This window comes from Lathamus discolor, chromosome 4, assembly GCF_037157495.1.
Source record: "Lathamus discolor isolate bLatDis1 chromosome 4, bLatDis1.hap1, whole genome shotgun sequence".
NCBI classification, from domain to species: domain Eukaryota; kingdom Metazoa; phylum Chordata; class Aves; order Psittaciformes; family Psittacidae; genus Lathamus; species Lathamus discolor.
The window spans coordinates 7,211,145-7,232,183 of record NC_088887.1 but is presented as its reverse complement, the minus strand read 5'-3'; the positions used below and the strand labels follow the sequence as shown (position 1 = coordinate 7,232,183).

At 43.1% G+C, this 21,039-nt stretch overlaps 2 protein-coding genes across 7 annotated transcripts in view; one reads left to right on the top strand and one right to left on the bottom strand.

The window, feature by feature from the left end:
- The window catches only part of ATP6V1A (ATPase H+ transporting V1 subunit A), a 30,768-nt gene extending 17,395 nt beyond the window's left edge, over positions 1–13,373 (bottom strand). The window contains exons 1-3 of one of the 2 annotated variants that reach the window (XM_065676160.1): positions 13,250–13,373; positions 3,997–4,113; positions 552–646 (exon numbers count right to left, since the gene is read on the bottom strand). In XM_065676160.1, the coding sequence (XP_065532232.1) occupies positions 552–633 (82 nt within the window). In that variant the 5' untranslated portion in view covers positions 634–646; positions 3,997–4,113; positions 13,250–13,373. The remainder of the gene's footprint in view (positions 1–551; positions 647–3,996; positions 4,114–13,249) is intronic. The other variant, XM_065676159.1, reaches the window with a different exon arrangement.
- The window catches only part of NAA50 (N-alpha-acetyltransferase 50, NatE catalytic subunit), a 209,607-nt gene that overhangs the window by 174,207 nt on the left and 14,361 nt on the right, over positions 1–21,039 (top strand). For 2 of the 5 annotated variants that reach the window (XM_065676168.1, XM_065676167.1), the window contains exon 1: positions 13,551–13,630. In XM_065676168.1, the coding sequence (XP_065532240.1) occupies positions 13,623–13,630 (8 nt within the window). In that variant the 5' untranslated portion in view covers positions 13,551–13,622. Of the gene's footprint in view, positions 1–13,545; positions 13,631–18,439; positions 18,631–21,039 lie in introns of those variants that run through there. The other 3 variants (XM_065676170.1, XM_065676169.1, XM_065676171.1) reach the window with 2 other exon arrangements.

Here is a 21,039-nt window from a genome sequence, read left to right as displayed (position 1 = left end):
GAGTGTAAAGAAACTATTTAAGCTGATAAAGGAGGAGGAGTCCTCCTCCTTCTCCCAGTCTTACTACCACCACACTGTGCCACACTCCCTGACCTTTACAGCTCCTCACTGAGCTCCTCCAACCTATGGTGCAGTAACACAGAACAGTTTGATAATGGGAAGGGACTGAATATTTCAGCAATCACAGGGTCAAACTGCATTTCAGTGAGACTGGACTATGCATCTCTCACGCTTTTAGAGAAGCACTGGCCCTGCAGATTTCTGACCAAGTGGCTTTCTCTTATACAGAAAGCTTACTACCTTTGGTATTACTATCATCATTATTAAGCCTGATTCTGCTCATGACATTTTTAAATAAGATGAATTAGCAGTAATATCCTGTTAACATATTTCTTAATATTTTATCAGACCAATCAGTGATCCTTCTTAAAAAGCCCACTGCCCCGCCAGCCCAGGAAAAGGTTCTACTATACTTCTCCACTTCCAAGCTCACCTCCAAGTGAAAAAAATTAACAAGACATTAGATTAAACAGATCCTATGAAATACTCACCAGGTCCTGAGACTCCATGGACATAACCAACGAAAGCCTCTCTTTCCTCATCACGGATTTTGGGTAGCTTGGAAAAGTTCATTTTGTCTGTTCAACTGCAGAGAAGGAAAAAAGACGAATCAGTCCTGAAGAGTACACATATGTTGTATGTTCCTCCTCTTCCTCCCTCTGCTCTCTCCTTGTTTCTAGTGAGAAAGAATTCCAAACTCATACAACCTCAAGCACCTTAACCATACTGATTTTAAAGCTATAAAAAGTTAAAAGGTAACTTATTTAAGCAAACAAAAGAACTAATCATCCCCCACTGCAGAACACCAGGAGTGGAACATCACTCCATAATATGCTCCACAAAACACTGCTGAGCGAAACAGTTACACTCCAAAAATGCCCTAACATTGCTGGACTGTTTCCAACTCCAATAACAGGATATTTAAACAATGGAGAATCTCTTCTGTCTTCCACATCTCATTTATTCTCCCTTCAAAATATGGAGTTTCTATGATTCTGAGCATGAGAATGTTCTGGTGCTGCTTTACTGCCAGGGTCCCTAAAAGCAGTATTACAAACATTAATTGTGAAACTTCTATTTTTGCTATCTTAAGCTGCATTATCAACAGCACTCAGAAGAAATATACCTTTCCACAAGCACACAAACATGTGAGCTCTCTCTAGATGCCTCACAGCGAGGTATTACACAATCCTTGCTCTCAGTGAAACCCATGGAGCATTACAGGAAGATTGTGCTGAATAATGGCCCAAAACCCCAACTTGCAACAGTTAAAAACCTGACTGCCATCTCTTGCCAGTCACTGTTCAGAGAACAGGAAAAGCTGTTTCAGAAGATGTCCTCCATCCATGTTTGTCCTGTGATCCGACAGTTGGGCTGGCCTGCTTCTGGTGCCGATAAGAATAATGGTTTTGCTTTGTCAGCCCTTATCCTGCTTTGTGTTACCTTGGAAACTGATTAGTGTTAGAGAACTGCGAGGCAACTCTCTGACCATGTCTACCACCCAGCACTGGTGAAAGGTGCAGTATGGCAGCCCCAGTGTACGATGCTGTGGTTTGGTGACGTGAACTGGGTGAAGCATCTGTTGACACTCACAGTCTTTGCAAGCTTAACCTAACCTAGCATCTTCTGCAAGGCAGCAAATACAGTGGCATGTTCAGGCTTGAAAACCTGACCCATCTACTATGAGAAAAACGACAGCTACACTGCCACCCTATCCACCATCATTAAAGGATGCTTTCCTGCCTGCTCTTCAGGAGCAGTAGGTAACAGACATCTGCTATTCTTAAAATCTTGTAACTGTTTCCCAGCTTTTTAATACCTCAGCCTCTTCCCCGTCTAAATGTTTTAAAAACATTGGCTCTGCTGTGTGAGAAAAGGATCAAATGATTCCAAACTCCTATTCATCCTGAAGGAAAAGCTTCTTCCAGGCTCCGTGCCTCATTGGAGTGGATTGTGTTTAACATGGCTCCCACTGATTCATTTCACAACAGCCACCCCAACAGCTGATCACTACCACCAAGGAGTGGAACTGCTAACTGCTCTCAAGCTCAAAGGCAGAGTCACATGTCAGGTATCTGTTAGACCCCTTTCCTTTCCATAATGATAGCTCAGCATTTAAATTTGTCCAGGCCCAGAAGACAATGTGAATTTCACTACTTATTTCTCAAAAGCATCCTCTTAACAAATGGCAGAAGGGAGGCCCTTGCAAAGCAATCTGCAGTTCCTGAGCAACTGGTAAGAGCTGCTTTGGATCAGACTAACATAGCTACCTTAGCTTTTTTGCTTTTAACAATTAAAATGTTGTAAAACTGAAGCACAGTTACTGGTTATATGAAAAAGCAGCCTGCCTTATAAATCTACCCAAAGCATTTACTTCAACACACCACACAGAACACTCGAGCCCTACCACCAAAATCTTCTGTGTGAATAGAGAGCTAAACCAGATTCTCATAACTGAATCAGCAACACTGTCAGTGAGACAGTACAGGGGCCCATAGAGAAGAGTCACTTTACGAAGCAAGGAGAAGCAAGAACACCAGCCAGTTTCAATTTACATTAACTCTTCTTCCTACCCAAACCCCACAGTTCAGCTGACCACCACTGCAAGCAGCTGCTTAGCTTCCAGGGAGGCAAATAAGCACCTCAGAGCAGTCATTCTGCAGTTAAACTGCAACATCCTGACACCCAGCTCCTGTTGCTGTGGCTGCTCTGCTCGCTCTCTTTTCCTACAGCCACTTTCCCAAACGAGGGACGAAGGCAGGTAAAAAGGAATGGATTCCTCTCCTAGGCCACCTAGCAATGCACCAACAAACCCTAGTTTTGTCCTGACTTTTATCACCTGCACCAACTGCTTTTAAACACACATTTATTAACTATTCCTAGTGAAAAAGGCACAGTGAATTCTTCCTCACCTTTCTGTGCTCCATCTCCTATATACCTCCAAACAAAATACACAGCCTAAAAAGCCAGTCCTCACCCAGACAAGCTGACCTCTTTTTTAATGGGCTACACATCGTTTAACATTGAATGCAAATTAAGAAAACAAAATGCTGTTATTTATCTCTGCATAGTTTTCTTGTGCTAGTGTATTAGCACTAACAGATTTTCATTTTATATGGAAAAGTCCTTGAGGGCAGAAACGTTGCCTTACCTACCTACTCTATTAAATGTTTTCAGTGTTATTACTCAGATACAATGGAGTTCCCTAAAGCACGCCAGGATTTGCTAAACACAACATGATGCATGTGCAGGCAGTATGTACTTACCCCAGAAACCATGGTAGTTAGCCATTTTGGAAAGCTACTGAGCTCCTGTAGTCTTTCAGAGGCCTATTGCCAACACAGGGTATTAGGCACTATATGCAATCCACTCCTACAAAAGTCCACTAGCACACCTACACAGGATATTAGCTTAATTTTAATTCCCTTATGAGCAAAGATGCATCTTGCATCCTTTACAACTTACATACATGAATCTTTCTCATCTTCAACAGTTCACCAATTGATTTTAAACATGCTCTTAAGCTGTAACATGGACATATTCTGCCTAGCGGTGCCAGAAATCAACATATTACTTGCTGAAGAACCATCTCTGACTGAAAAGTGATTTATTAAAGTAATATTTAGTCATAATTAAACAACAAAGGGCAAACAACCCAAGTTTTCTATCTTGGTTTCAACCCCAGCACAGCAATTTGGCTACACAGTAACCTCCAAAATTTAACTGTCTAGCTCTCAATGCTGGAAAAACCTGTTTTCTGTTACGGTTCCTTGGTTCTGGTTCAAACATTTGATCAGACCCAGAATTTACACTATTAACTGCCTTACCACAAAGATCTCTTCAAAATTAAGACTCCAGCGAGATTTTTACAAGGAACCTTCTCACAGCATGGAAGAAAATCCATCACTATTTTATCATATAAACACAGGTCCTTACCTTATTCTGCAGAAACAGGGAGTAACAGTGCAGCAAGGCCAGAATTCAGCAGTTAAGCACTACCACTTAGGAAATGATTGTCCTTCTCGTGCCCCGACAGAGGGATGAGAAAGCCTGCTGCAGAGGGGAAAGCAATTTCTGACACACAGCAGAGGCATAACCACCTGACTTGGTGAGTCATCAGTCTCTCTCTCTCCCACCAGCACTCAGGAATGCCGCAATAGCAAATCAAGCTTCCCAGAGCCCAGCTGAACTCCCATCTGTGCCCTCCTCACTGCACAGAACCCGGCAGAAGAAATTCAGTGTTCACATTAAGGGCCCCCTACAAAGCCGGTAATCCAAACGGTGCATACTACTACATAAAAATCCTTCAGAGAGATGCTTTCTGTTGAAATCTGTTTACTCCCCAGCCTCCAGTCTAATATATCCATGGCAGTGAATGTTCTGTTCTGGAAGAGCTTAACGGAACTGCTTAATAACAGACTGCACAAGGAGGCACTGAAGACACTGTAATCCTAATTGCTTGAGTATGTAGAACAGGTACTGACCGTCAAAACAGTCTTGTGGGGCCTGCTTCTGCTAAGAGCCCCTTCCCCTAGTTAGTGAAAGCATTGGTGAAGCTGCACAACATCCAGCACCTTAATGAAGCAGACTGATGTGCCACCTTGAGTGACAGCCAAAGCCTGATGGGCACCGACAAATTGTCCTGTATGTGGTACAGAAGACAAGCAGTTATGCTGGCTCTCCCCCAGGAAGTTGAAGAGTTCCCTGTAGTTTTCACAGCTTCCCAAGACTATCTTTGCAAGTTCTATCATTAGCAACATATCAAATTACTTAAATATACTAACTAAAATTGTAGTAAATAGCACAAGGCCAGCAATTCAGAAGCTGCAGCATTACAGTACTGTTACCAGTGCTAGGATTCATTTTGCTAGAGTAATTTTGAATTAAGATCATAGAATTTACTATATCTGAAACAGAGTAATGTGATTTGACTTCCTAGGGTAGAAAAATTGAGTCAGAACATAAGCCCTTACTTTCAATATTCATGGAAGCTTAATAGGCACACACATTAAAATGTAGCCAAATAAAGTTTTCCAAAGAAAAGCCCTCCTCCTCTTCTTAGTAAAAATGTAGATGTTGCAGGATAGTAAAGATCAGAACCCACACAGCACAGTCAGCTTAGCATTGCATTCAAGACATGCTTTAGAATGAAGACTGCCAACACGCACTGTGTTCACCAGAGCCGACTTTGGTACACTGCATAAATCCCAGTGTCTGGCTGAACGAGGATGCGTTGCAAGGGCCTCATAAATAATAGGATAATCACTGTCACAGATTTCCTGTAACTTGGGCAGTTTATACTTCCCCCTCCAACAGACTAGTTTTAAGAGGAAGTGTTAAATAAATAGAGCCTAAGTTACTAGTCAAATGCAGAAGTTTGGCAGCATTTCTGCACCAGTGCAGGCAATTCAGGATATTGTCCCAGAAGAAACAGCATGCCCAGAACTCTAACACAGGTCACCTGGAAGGGAAGCCAAATAGGAAATCTGTATCTTCATACTATGCAGAGTTATAATTGTACTATAACACAGCAGGGAAAACTGCTCCAGATTTCTCAGCCACCAAATAATAGAATCACTGAGAATCACTAAGGTTGGAAGGCATCTCTGGAGATCATCTAGTTCCAAGGCCCTGCTCAGAGCAAGCTAGAGCAGGCTGCTGAGGGCCACCTCCAGCTGGATGTTGATTACCCCCAAGGATGAAGACTTCCCAACTCTCTGGGCAACCTGTTCCTCTGTTCAGGCAGAGCAGAAAAGTGTTTTTTTACGTTTAAAGGGAATTCCCTATATTTCGGTTTGTGCCCATTCCTTCTTGATACTTCAGCAGACAGCGCTGAAAAGAGTGGTGGCTTTATCCTCTTTGCTCCCTCCCATTAGGTATGTATATACATTAAGATTCTTGGAGCCTGCTCTTCCTGAGGTTACATAATCCCAGCTCTTTCACCCTCCCCTCATCTCTCCAAACCTTAACAGTCTTTGTGGCCCTTTTCTGAACCCACTCCATTAGACTTCCTTCTACTGGAGAACCCAGAACCAGACATAGCACTCCAGATGTGGTTTCCTCAGAGCTTAACTGAGGGGATAAAACACCTCCCTGCACCTGGTGGCAGTGTTCTTCCTAATGCCAGGGTAGTCTGGCTGTCTTGCCACAAGGCCACATTGCCAGCTCACATTCAACTTGGTGGCAACCAGGACCTCTGGTCCTTTCCAGCAAAGCCACTTCACAGCTAGTCAGTCCCCAGCCCAACACAATGATATGGCTTAGTCTTCACACAAACATCAAGAAGCTAACTGTACCAACCTCTTGCAATAAACTCCAAGATAGAAGTATCATTGTTTCTTAAACTCAACAATACTGATGTTCTTTCATTTAATTATTCGTACAATTCCAGTTACCACAGGGCACTCTGAGGCCACCTCTGCTCTTGATAGGTCAGGAATCTACTTAAGTGATGCTCATCTACTCACTGTGGATCCATCTGCAACCATAAAAGGCAATTCATCTTTCACACCACTTGTTTCTTGGGTACTATAAAGCCCCTTCCTTTCACATGAGGCTTGCTACTCATGGCGGGGGGGTGGAACTAGATGATCTTAAGGTCCTTTCCATCCCTAACTATTCTATGATTATATGATTCTACTCAGTACATGTACAGGCAAATCCAAATGCACTCAAGAAAAGAGACAGGAAACAGAATTATGCTGCCACTATCAGCAGAGCAGACAATGACTGCAAAGTGAGACTGTGCAACCTGGCAATTCACAAAGCCCATCACAAGCTCTCATTGCCTTCTTCCTTAAAACGGATGCAGACTTACCTGTGGGTATGCCAATACATACAAGTCTAATACTCCAAGCAAACATCATGCCTTGCACACAAGCTAAACACATATAAAATGTATTTACATGCAGTAGATACATACAGCATGAAAGACGTTCCCCTCCCATGAAGACAAGGAGTGAAGGCTGTTTGTGCAAATTCCATCACCACCAATTGTTATTCAAGCACCCAAGCTTTTATTCAGAAGCTTAGGAGATTCATTCAGTTAGCCCAGAGCAGGACTAGAGGAAAAAGTTGTGTTCAAACATAGAATCATAGAATAGTTAGGGTTGGAAAGGACCTTAAGATCATCTAGTTCCAACCCCCCTGCCATGAACTGTGAAGTTAGCAGCAGCAATAAAACAAGGAAGAAAAGCAGGCAAGGCATTCATTGCAGAATTGTTTTTACCACTGAAGGTTTGATCAGCTCAGACAACCGGCATTCTGTCTTCAAATGCTACGGTCATGCTGTATCTAGAACTGATAAAGATCCAAGTTTTATCTATTACAATATTCCTATTATTAGAAAAAAAAACCCACACATTTTTCATGTGGAAAAGAAAAAGAAAAAAAAAAAACAAAACCAAACCACCAGCTGACTGGTTGCATGCCACAAAGTTTCCATAATAGGGTTTTCTACACCAGTTCTTTCCTCTCAGCCCAGAAAGCTTCTCCAGAGGAGCTCTAGAGGTGGAAAGAGATGAGCCACCCCTTATTTCTTACTTGCAACACTGCTTCACAAGTTTCCTATTGCAAAAAACTTGCTATTCCTTTCATCCTGCTACACATTCTGCCCTTGTTTGGCTTGATAGACTTTCATACAAAAGATCTAATGCTACTGAGATCCAAGCCGTAACACAGAACACTAACACAATATTCATTTCTGTGTCCCACAGTGGCTGCCTTGATCCTGGATCTAGCTGATAGGACTGAAAAGTCCTGCAGCCATCTGCTTAGTGCAGTGCTCTCAGTCACCTTCCCTCGACAAGCAACATTTTCATTAACCTCACTAACATTACTGCAAAGATAAGATCTGCCCTTGCTTTTACTAAATGAAAGTCACTCTACTTTTAGGTGTATTTGGCATTGTTACTTGAAACACTTCTCACTGCTCTAACCTTTAAGATGACAAACATCAAAATGAGATGAACACAAAGCTGTAGGTGATCACAGTAGCAACTTTACTCCAGTTTAGTAGTCATTTCCGAATAGCTAAAGACTCTTACCAGACAAAAGGTGCACAATTTCCTAACACAACTTTTACTAGATTTGTAAGTCAGGCTCAGTTTTACATGCAGAAACATATTAGTAACTTGGGCTCATGAAAACACATCAGCTCCTATCCGAGCCTCGCCATGTAAGTCCTTGTCCCTAAATGTAATAGCTAAAATACTGAGCACAAGTTTGGAATAAGCATTTTATCATTACACTTAGTTTTCAGATCAGTCTTTAAAGCTGGAATATTACAGAATCTTCAGTTTATTATCCAAGGTTATTTGACAGCTGGTTTTAAAAGCTGAACCAGGAGTAAGTTTGCATGAAGGTCTTTGAGAAAGATCTAATACCCCTAGCAGACAGAAGTAGTCTTTTACAGCACACTGGTATAATGAAACACCTGCTTGGAAACACCACACACACTGACATTGGATTCCAGTAAATAAAAATTAAATTGAGGTCAACTTTTCCTGTAATGGAAAACATCATCCTTATGTTTTAAAGCAAGTTAAGCCACATTTGGAGATTTTGCATTCAATTACATGACGTATTTACAGCTTCTTTAGAATAACAAGAGCTCCTCCAACATACTACATTTTAACATGGTTTAAACTACATATTGTGATGGTTGTCTGAATATCTACCAGGTGATGAAAATTCATCTCACAATGGAAAAAAACCAACCCAAGATTTCAAGGATCTAGAGGAAATTCACATAAAATAATCACCTTTAGAAGGCCTTACCAATGTTATCTCCAGTTAGTCAGAAATACCATTTTGTGGTTTTTTCTTTTTCCCGAGGAGCTGCTTTTTAAGGTATTATAGTGAGAAACAAAAGAAAAATATAGTGTAATAATGAGAAGGAACAAATGTTTGTCCCACTAACTGAACTTCATGAAAGATGTAGTTTCTTTGCTAATAGGAAAAAAAAAGTCAAATCATTCTTCAGGTCATTAAAGGAAACTCTCATACTTGAAAGCATCTGTCCTGCTATAATAAATTATTCTAATAAGGGCACAGTCTTGTCTCTATGAAGTTAATACCTTCTCCCATAACATTTCTAATTCCATATCACACCTGACCATCCCAGCCATGACAGGATTAGTCTTCATGCTTAGGGCACAGAATGCAGACCAGCAACACAGACACCTACCTTTTGCACAGTCTTAAACAACAACAATCCACTCCAGGAAGCAAGCATAGCTTATAGCATCCTAAAGATGGGACACAGCATGGGAACATGGCATCTTCACAGTGCAGATTTCAGTTTTTTTCTTGGGATGCCATGTGGCAAAAAGTCAGATTGGTCAGCTGAACACACCAACGTTTCAGCTTGGCCATGAGAATCCTTACAATATGAGCACTCTTCAACTGACTGAGGACAAAGATAAGACTTTCACATTACAGAGGTACCCTTTAGGAACACCACTTATCTCTTAAACAACTGCAATGAGTCTATTTTCAGCAGACTTTGTAGTTCATTTAACTGCTCAGCAGGATGAGTCTCGCTTAACTGCGATAGCAATAGTCTTCAAAATTATTCTTCTCAGGATTAAGCAGATGTCAGGTTGGTAATGCAGAATGCCTAGCACTATAAAAACATTGCCACAATGGCAGTTGCCCATACTAGTTTTAGTTTTTCCCACTTACTTCAGATATGACCATTTTAAGACACCCACAATGGACTCTCCAAAATTTTGGTAAAATGAAAGGCCTGTCAGAAGGCAGCATGCATGTATTATATCACTGCCAGAGAAACCTTTTCTGAAAAGAGCAAGCAGTACCATTTACTGTTACAAAAGCTCAGCAGGGTAATCGGGCTGATGAACAAAGAAAATAAGCTCAGAAGCTAAAACTGATTTTCATCTGCCATTTGGTTAAGTCATAGTAAATTCTGTTAGACCATGACTTGCAGGATTTAGCTATACACATCCTACTGGTTTACAGAGTAAGGTAATCATTTCAGTAAAGACAGACCTTGTAAGGCAAAGTTTGTTATAGCAGCCGTATAATATATATAAGTCTAAAAATCTTGAGGCAAATAGTCAATCCTTGGAGAAGTGGAGACATTTAACTTGAGTATTTGACAAAAACAGGAGAAATAAACACACAAATGAAATAAAGTAACCCAAAAAAATATTTGCAAGATTGTAGAACATATGCATGAGGTATTCACCAAACCCAAGAATTTAGTATAAGTTTAGCTTCCAAACAGGGCATAATATGAAGAACAAAAAAACCATTTTCAGGACATAAAAGAAGGTACAACAATGACAACCATAAGATCAAGGTTAAACCAGTTTTGCATGTTAGGCCTTTAGGTGATTACTGGCTTAATCTGTACAGGAAGAAAAGATTGAAATGTTCAGATTCATTCCACTTCCTCTGATGGAGTAGGTTCCCCCCCCCCCCCCCCCCTTATTTCTCTCTGTCCAGCTGGAAGGCTAAAGAAGTCCCATGTTTTAAGATGGTGAGTAAGACTGAATGAGTGATATATTCCAGTTGACTACATTGTCCTTTCCTCGGTACACTTCCAGTCTAAAAGCAATTCATTGTTCAACAATACCTCAACATTTCCAAGTCTAAAATCCCCTAAATTTCTTTGTAACTAATGATAAAAATATGAAAGGAAAAAAAACACTATTCCAGCTCCAGGCAACGTAGTGTTGGATTACTGTGTGGTTTGTTAGGGGTTTAGAGGGAAAAAAAAAAAAAAAAGAGAAAGAAAAAGAGAAAGAGGGATTATTACTTGCCCAGCAATAGCATACAAACAACATCTTATGGTCAACACCAAAGTAACCAAAGACATCATACAGGTTATCCTGTAATCATTCTACTCTTTTAAAAAGAGTAATTAGGAACACGTCCTTGGCTCACAAACAGGCAATATAAAAGCACGAGGGAAAAACATTGGTAGGAATTTTCAGGACTCAGGAACTCAAAGGACAGTGTTACTGTATCAGACAAAAGAGGTGAAGCACAGTGCCTCTAAATGTATCTCCAGGGGAATCATCCAGTTATCTGCCGGTCTATCGTGGCTTTGGATGATAATGGCCAATACCAGTACCCATGTTTGTCTGGAAGATGACTGCACAAAATCATACTGAGAAAAATTTAGACAACAGCACACTGAAGCCTGCAAGCTCTGTAAGTCAGGTTGAGAGAGGTATAAAACAGTTGATATATACTTAGACCAAAAGAAGAGTTAAATTTAAGCTAATGCTGTCTAAAAATTAAGCAGGTAGTAGTAAGCAGTCATTAGCACTATCTGTAGAAAAGGATTCTTGATTTAGTAAATGGAAAGGCTGCATTTACAGGAAACAGATCTTGTGTTACTATTGCAACACAAGACTTCAACCCCCATTTAAATAGTCAGCTGATGCCAGCAGTCATTTTCCAGCACTGTCTTAATTTCTCCTTCCCCATCCTCTCAAGTTGATGTCCATGGTGGTTTATCGTTTCTGAATGCCATGCTTTGTGGCCTGATTATAGAATCAAGACTAGGTTTTTCCCCACAAAAGACAGTAAAACTGATTTCAAGAAGACTTAATCAACTGACAGGCACAGCAAAAGTAATCTGCAATATTTTTGGTAACAGTAGACACTGATCTGACTGCACATATTCTTAAAAAGAAAATAATAAAATGTAGATATGATTATTTAAGCTTGCTGCTCATTGAAAAGGCCTTTAAAAGTACTGTATAGAGAAGGCAAACATTCAGCTGCTGCAGACCTGCGGAGTGCTAAAGTCAGCCCAAGTATAGCAACTTACACTATGCTGAGGATCTGCCTCAGCTATTCAAACTTCCACTTGCAAATGCCAACCTACACTCAATACAAAGAATGGGTGGGCTAATAAACCACCTTTAGCGGTCTGTCAGCAGGTTTTCCTCCTTTTCCACCCCCTCGCCACTTCATCAGGTGGTGTTTGCTCAAGTATTGAATTGCAGTGAGTAGAACTATCACCAAATTGCTTTTACTCCCAGTTGGAGTGCAAATTCTCTGCACTGAGCTAGTGAAATCTTCAGGAGAAATCACTATGGGCAACTGCATTGAATGGATAGATCTCCACACGTCATATACTCTGATGTCACAGCTATCTGTAACATGTACAATATCATCTGGAACACAGTCATGTAAAACTTCTTTCTTACCTCCAAGTCAGTTCTAAGTGTGACATTTAGAACAGTTAATCTAGATCAGGATTATGTTACTAGTTACAGGAGTAGGAAACATTTAATTTACCATCAGTATTCTCAACTGCAAAAGAACAGGTGGACTCTTTTACTAAGGAATGGTTGCAGTCAGAAGCCAACAGCAACATTTGTGGTCCGTAACTCTGCTGCTCACTCACTGTGCCTTGACCATAGCTGCAGGGCTATGGTCAATGCACAGAACAATTGCAAGTAGTGAACCAGTGGCACATATTGCCCAGAGAACCTGTGGCAGCCCCATCCCTGGCAGTGTTCAAGGCCAGGTTGGACAGGGCTTGGTCTGGAGCCTAGCCTAGTGAAAGGTGTCCCTGCCCACAGCAGGGGGTTGAAACTACATGATGTTTAAGTTCCTCTCTAAACCAAACCATTCTATGATCCACTTCCACGCACCCAAAATGGTGACCCAGCACAGAAACGCAGCCACTATCCCCACTTCTGTTTAAAATGGATTCTAATACGTCCATGAGGTACATCTTCTTAAGCATCTTCGAGAGCAGTCAGCAGGGAATAACTCTGCTTTTCCCAGGCCTTTTCGCCAACAGAAACGGGACACGGAAGGCCACCGCCGCAGCCAGCGGGCTCTCCCACTGCGGAACGGCTCTGCACGAATAACGCACACAGCGCTGGGCGCTTCAATCGCAGCCGAGGAGGCGGCAGGCTCGGCCTCTGCACGCAGCGCAGCCCTCCGCCCTCACCGCGCCCTCGAAGGTCGGACGCCCTCTCTACAACCTCCCTCTCCCGGAGCCCTAGGCCGCGCGCGCTCCCTCAGAGAGCGGCTCGGCAAGCAGACCACCGGGCAGGCAACGGCCACGGTTGAGGAAGGGGCGAGACGATCCCCTCTCCTGCACACCGCGACTCGCCGGGCGCACGGCAGCCTCCAGGCGTGCCTCAGGACAGGGGAAGACGGAAAGAGCGGAGCAGAAAAGACCGGGACGTCTCACCTGCGACCGGCGCCGGTACACCCGAAACCCTCCTCCGGCAGCGGCGGTGCTGGATCAGCTGATGCCGGCCCCCGCGCGCATGCGCCGCTGCGTGCACCGGAAGAGCCCCAGCGCGATCCGGCGCCCCCCGCGCGCGCGGGTTGTGGCGTGAGGTGAGGGGTCACGGGGGCGGGTCGGACGGGCGGACGGAGGCCCATGTGGAGCGGGCGCGGGAGCAGGAGGCTGAGCCGCCCGCGCTGCCCGGGCCGAGGAGGAGGAGGAGGAGGAGGAGGAAGAGGAAGAGGAGGCCGCCGAGGCCGAGGCCGGAGTTGCACCGTTAGGACCTGCACGCAGACAGCGCGGACGTTGGTGCCGGCCAGGCCGTGGTCGCACCATGAAGGGGTGAGTGCGGGCCCGGCGCGCCCCACAGGGATCGGCCCGGCCCGGCCCGCCTCGGCCTCGCCGACTCTGACTGCCGAGCGGAGCGGGCCCAGGCGCGGTGGGCTGAGGGGGGCTGCGGGAGGTGGAGATGGAGGAGCTGAGCAGCGCCGCTGGCGCCTCGGGAGGGGGACGGGTGGTCTGCACCGCGCGGGGCTGGTGTCAGAGGAAGTGTCTTCGAGGGAGGGAAGCCGGCGGTCGCTCGGCTGCCCTGTGGTGCCCTTTCCGCCCAAAAAGTGTTCTTAGTAGGAGTTCTCTCGCTCTGAAATCTCTTCTGCTGCCGTAAGGAGACCTGATGAGCCGGTGGGACGCTGCGGCTCTTCGTGCTCCGGAGTGATTTCGGCTTGCGGGCTCGAACGATCGGCACAACAAACGGGGGGAGCAGTCGGCGCGGGGAATGCTCCTGACTGGTCGTTCGTACCCGTCTGCACATAGCAAAGAAGCGCTGTTGGGTCTGTACGAAGCTGCTACCCTCGGACGAGTGGTTTTGCAGCGCTGTTGTTTGTAACATCCTCTTAGTACTTTTGTTGGTTTAGATCTTCAGGTGTTTGTCTGCCTGGAGGCTGTACAACGCAGATGGGTGAAAACGAGCTGTGTTTTGTGTCTGATCTCTGTAGCAATGCTGCTTTGGGCCTGGCTGCACTTCTCAGTGACTTTTGAAAACCTGGAGATTTCGTACGTGGCTGACTGCAACACTCGGTTTCCTGCTCAGTGGAGGCAGTGAGGAGCAGTGATTAAACAGGAGACAGGAGGCCTTTAGAGTCACAGTTTTGCTTGGGTGTCAGATGACCTGCCTGACCTTGCACAGGTCACATTAGGACAGGTTTTTCAATGTTGGTTAAATCACCTAATGTTTGTCAGTGTCAGAGTCATCTGTGTGCCACCAAACATGAACCTTCTGCCTCATGCCTCAGTTTCTTCATGTTTGCAAAGGAAGCTTTTCAGAGCTGTTTCTCAAAGGAGCATTAAACCAGTCCCCTTGAAACTGGTGTTATGCAATGCTGGGTATTATTATTCCAGTTTGGCAGCTTAAGGCAGGGTGAATGAAGCCAAAGCATTTAAGCTTTTACTTAGAAATGATAAGGGGTTTAGCTTATTAGCAATCATTGTGAGGTCACACAACAAGACTGCTTGATAACAGATGCTTAGCTGTTTCTTACAGTGCGTAATCAGCTTCAGACATTGCAAGGTGTTGGCAGATATCTGTAGAGAGAAGTTAGCAATGATTTGCAAATAAACTGACTCTAAGCTGACACGACATAGATGTGTTTAGGATATCAGTAAATCCTTTACTGGCCTGCACCATCCTGTGCAAAATAGGGCACTTCACCTCTTAGTCACTTTATAAAGAGGATGACTGTGAGAAGAGCAACAGCGCTCGTCAGCTGAGATAAAGTGGCAGGTGATGTGGTCACTGTTAAGCAGTGCTCCTGACAAAACCAGGTTTCTCTTATCCTCCGTTGTCGGTCCTGAGTTGAGGGGATTACTCGGGTATGGAGGTGTGAGGTGGAAACCGGCCCAGGCATGTGAACTGGGAGCCGTGGAGGTCTCCTGGCAAGTCACAGTCAGGGCTGTCCACGATGCAGTGGTACTGCCCAAGGTACGTGTACCCCTCTTCTGCTTCCAGAGCACCAAAACCTTTATTTCTGTTACTTTGCTTTCACTTTGGGCAGGTTTAATCCTGATTCGACTTCAGAACTGATGTCTTTGGGTTCTATAGTTGTGTATTTCTGCTTTTCTGGTACTCTTTCATCTCTTTGAAGAGCAGCATATTCCTGTCAAAACTCTGTTAGTACCACGCAGCAAATTTTGGTGAAGACTGAAATCTTCATACTGAATCCAGGTGTTCTATAAAAATTCAGATTGAACGCATAGGATGATAGAAACTGAAAAATAACTCAATTTAAATACAGTGAGAGAATCAAAGGACTGGGCGAAGTTTTCAGAAGGAATATATTAAATTATGTAGGGATACTTTGGAACAAAACCAAATTGTTTGTCAAGCTACAAAGACTGGAGAAGATCCCTAAAAAACAAGTAGTGTCAGAAAATGGGTACAAAAATAGATCTAAAGCTTCAACTTCCAACATACAGAAGCTAATGTGCTGTTTGAAGGGTTCTGATCTGTCTTTTTGAATTTCCTTTGAACAAACTGACTCCATCTGAGTATTTTTCCTTGGAGCGTATGCATTGCATAGTAACCCACACTGCAAAGTGCAGAGAGAACTTTGGGAGCACTGAAACCCATAACATCAGCTGTAATAATCAACAGTCTACTTTGGCAGAGAAAGAATGACAAAAGAAACTAGCAAGTCCACTGACAATTGGAAATTTCAGATCTGAAAGAGATTGTGTAGTCAACATGTTTTGCTTGCAGCCCTCCTTAGCTCTCTGAATTCGAAAGAGCACATAGCCATGGTAATAGTGCATAGAGGGTTGTAGAGTCTCTTTTCATGGGGGTGTTTGAGATTAGGTGACTTTTACAGAGGACCTCTGATTTCAGGGAGGGTGAAACATTTTTTTTTTTTTTTTGCTTTCTCAGCTGCTTTAAAATTTTGTGGAGTTTCTATTGTTTGATGAGATAAAACACCAGCTTCTGAACTAGGTACTGCTTCCGTGTTACTTGGCTTTATGTTCACTCATTCCTCATCTTCTGAATGATATTAATAGTTTAGAGATGAGTTAAAAAACTGAGGTAATTCACTGCTGTTAGTGAACTTCATGATTCTCTAGAGATTCATTCGTCTTCTTATTGTATTCCTAAATGTTATTATTGTTAGGTCTGGAATTTGAAAATCTGTTTTAGAATTGGATTTGCACAAGGGAAAATTCCAATGGAAAGGACTTGTTTTCTACTGTCTGTAGTAATTTGTCTGGGTTTGTAGAGCAGATGTAAATAATACTCCCTACACCTTCATGCTTTTGCAGTGTTGAGTCACTTGTTGCTCAGTGGTTTTATATTTTCAGTACAGTTGTTATGCCACTGGTTTTAAGCAAAGACAGTGGAAACTTGCATTGTTTCTTGAGTGTTTGCTGGTCACTGTCTGTGGCCTTGTGATGTCTTACAGCAAGGGTGCTTTACTGACCCATTTCAGTAATGTTCAGATGAAGCCTGTGAGAATAGGTCATCCAGCCTTTCCTTGCTGCCCTTACCTAAAACCACATTACACAAGGGGAGTAATACAGGGTGCATATGCTCTGTTGTATGCTTCTACTTGCTATATGACCGGGAGTATCAAATACATAAAGCATGTATCATATATAGAGCATGTAGTGCATGTTACAAGCAGGGCCTGGTGCCTGTGATCCTGTGCATACGTGTTATTCTGTCACATTGACCAAACCTCTCTCCAGTTTTGATGGGAATGTCATGTGGCAGCATGCGTGGAGCCACGTGATGAAAGATGGATTGAACCAGGGGGCAGAGAGCTGTGTGTTACACTGCTGTCTTAGAAAGTAACATGGTACTACTGTTGTGTAAGGAATTTGTTAGGAGACTGCCTCTAAACTTTTATGTGTTTGCAGTTAAGTCTTACACTTTGTAGTTTCTAAGGGTCCTGACTTGCTGTGGAATGAGCCCTTCAGACTAGATGCTACACAACAGATAGCTGCTGCCACAGAGAACTTGGTAACTCAGAGCCTCTGCAGACTAGTGCTGTTATAGCTGCCTTTGTAGAAGAGACACCACAGCTGGGGAGTACTGAGATAACAGAAAAACAATAGTGGTTTTGAAAGTAGGGTGAGTCGCTATGGGTCAGCTCTGATATCTCTGTTTGTTTGGCTGGGGTTCACAAAGTAAACCCTTCAAGGTCCTGAAGTTGTGCATGTTTCTCATGAGAACAGGGAGATGTTTTTCTCTCCTGAATTAGTTTTACAGAGTTCATACGGAACTGCTGGTGTTTTTCCAGTCACAAAGCACAGTGCTGAGCTTAACGTATATGGGAGGAAGTTCCAAGTTTAGGAGAAAACTGCTGAATTGTCATATACACGGCTGGCGGGACAAAAAAGGTAATTGAGCTTGAAAATCACTGTTTGGTTTTAGGATTTTTCTGAACCTGGAAATGTCCAAGCATGAGCTATACTTTCCACATTGAATTTCATGGATGGTAAATCTAGACCTTGCCTATATGCATGCTTACAAATAGCTTAATAGCTTCTAAATTAGTCTATAAAGACTCAGCGCAGTTTATTATAGGTACTTTAACCTGATTTATAACTCTTACCACTTTAATTCCATAACCAGATTAAGACATTCCACAGAGTAGGAAGGATTGGGAGTATAGGAAGGTAGCATAGGGATTGTAGGCATTTTATTGAAGTACTTTAGAACCTAGTCTTAGTTTTTGAGTGATGTTTGCCCGTTGCCTTCATTTCACATGAGTGGCTTGTTAGTTTCTGTGAAAAATGCAGTTAATGAGCAAATGCCACATACTCTGCTGCCATCTCCTGAGGACGAGAGAGATGGTGCATCCTCTTTTGCCACATTAAATCTTTTCTAAAATGGGAAATAATGGGCAATGGTTGAGCCAGAAAAATACTTCTATCCAGTGGAAATGATTCAGAACTCATAGAGCCTGCCCATTTGGCAAGCATTACAAGTGTTCAGACCAATAATCTGAGAAGGTGCTAGATATTTTTAACCGCAGGAGGAGGAAAGGACGGGAGAAGTTATGTCTTTTCATTTGTTTGGGAATTGATAAGAGAGAAGCGCAGTACCTCCTTGCATCCCATTTGCTCTAAGTGAGCAGGCAACATCAGGATTACTTTATGCTCCCTGCTGAAAGACGGGAAGGGAAGAAGTGACCACTGTGGGAGTTTTATAGCAGCAAGTTTGTCAATATAGAGGTCTGAGGTGGGGAGGAGAGGGGATGAGAGAGGCAGTCTGTGCGTAGAAGAATTGCTGGTTATTTGGAGACTCTTGGACTTCAAGACCTGAGAGTGGAGAAGCACGGCATTGAAATGGGGTAACTGTATTTGTTTCAAAGCATATTGAATTAATTCATTATGGGAAGGAAATAAAACAAGGCTTTATTGGCCTTTATAGAGCCAAAATCATTTACAGAACACCACCTTCACTAGGTGACTGAGCAAAGGTGTTTGAACTTTCCCGAGGACAGAGTAATTTATTTGTGGTTTTTTTTTTTTTTTTAATGGATTGAAAATATGATGCTACGTGTTAAGATCTTGATGCATGAAATGCTTCCTGAGCTCTCTTGGCCTTCATCCTTCCTCTCCCTGTTCTTTTCCGGGCTCCATGTGTTTTTTGGCCCATCTTGATCCCTGAAAAGAAATCCCCTTTTCACCATCTGACCATTGTATTAATCTTCTTTTGAGAAGAGGAGGTGAGACCCAGGGCAGCAGTTGAAGGCTTGTGAAAGTTTTTTCTACATGGCACTTGGATTTTCTTGTCAGTAAAGATCACAAATTAGGTCGAAAATTGCGATTATGAGAGACTGGTTTGGGTTTTTAGCTTTCATTTGAGAAAAAAAGTCATTGTTATTGAAAATTGGGAAAAGGAGGGGAGGGTGAAATATGTTGTTGTGCTTGATAGCTTGCAATGATTGTTCCTTTAGAAGTATTTGAAGGTAGGCTCATAAAACTGACGGCGCTGTTATTTTTTCATGTTATGTTATTTATATAATGTGTGATTTGAACACCTTGAAAACCCCCCACCAACCCTAGGGGTGAAATCTGAAGGCAGTCAGGAGACCTAGAATGACCTGCTGTTCTTTCTGTACTGACCTGATGGACACGGGCATTTGTAAATAGAGGTGTTTCAGTGACCCACAGGAATAGTTTGTGCAAAGCAGTGAAATGCCTTTCTCCTGGTACGTTAGTTCTATAGTTTGTAACCTAACCTAAGCACGAGAAGTGCCCCTGAGATATACAGATGTATGTAAATAAGGCACTTTTTGAACCCAGCATCACTTCTATTTTGGATTTGAATGTGTCTGTTCTTACCTGAGGATCATCAGGCTGTTCATGAACACTGGTTAGCAAAGGTTTACATTCTCCTAGGAGGCAAGTAAGGGTTAGAATTGTTATATCCAGGGGCACTGTGGGTATGGAAGGGGGCAGTAATTTATAAGATGTCTCAGGCTATTGGTAATGGAGAGAGAACATTAATTTTGAGTTGTTTCAAACTAGTGAAGTGCTTCTGCTTTTCAGTCACGGTTCAAAATCTGAATGTTCTTGTGAGCTTAGTTGACTAATAAGGAAAAGTGGCTAGACCAGAAATGGAGACTTAGGCTTCCAGGCAGGTCTTTATCTACTGTATGATCACAGACAAGCTGTTTCCTCTTTCACCTGACTTTGATGCACCTGGAGTAGGCAGGTATAAAATCTAAGCCTTTACTTCATGAGGTGCTCTTTCAGCGAAGTGTTCTGGGCTACTGATGTACATATGGCTGCTTGTCTGTTCTAGACCAACTGCATTTATTTCTGATATATTGGGACTTCAGCCATTCTGTCAGCTAGGCGTGGTGATTTCTGCTGTTTGTATCCAGCTGCAGAGGGAGAGAACTTTTGATTTTCTTGGGAAAGGTTATTTTTGACACATGTTGAAGTTACCTCACTGCCTCTGCTTTGCACTTGCATAATGAGACAGCTGAGATACTTCCTGATCTTCATAACTGTACTGCTACTTCAGCTTTAGGATTGTGTGGTTTTGAGATTGTTTTGAGCTTAGATTTGAGGTCTGGTACAGCTCTCAAAGAACAGGTTTGAGCTGAGAAGCCTGTGAGGCTATTATAGCATAACTTCGCTTCTTGCAATCCAGTTTTCTGTACAATGGTCGGGTTTTCTAGGTTGAAGCAGGGTGAATTATCTAAATATAATGAAGACACCTTGAATGTAATGTGCTGTAGTTTTGGTGGGGTTTTCTTTCCTTACAAAGGAGAGGGGCAAGGAGGGTCTGAAGTACGTTTTGGGGAATGAGGAGGCACGCCAGTGAGGCCTGTTCACACTGAGATGCATTTGAATCCCAAGTCTTCTGTTCATTCTGATTCTAAAATTGCTTAGCTTTCATCTGACCATCACTGGGCCCTTCTACAGCCCAGCACACAGCTGGGGGTAACTTCCAGCAGGGTATCTGGTATCATGCAAATCGAGGTTTTCAGTAGTTAAGTGGAGCTAAAGCAGATGGGGGGGGGGGGGGGGTAGGAGGTGGGGATGGTGTTGGGGGGGCTCAGAAGCAAATTGGTAAGACTTTTCTGCATGTGAGGCTTGTACTTAATCCTTTTGGTTTTCTGACAAGTGAAGCAAAGTAGATTTACAGCCCACAGATCTTCTAGGTAATTGGAAACATACTGGTCTGTCCACAAAAACTAGCCTAACTTGTGTGCCTAGCAAGACAGCTCATCTGCTTTCAAAAA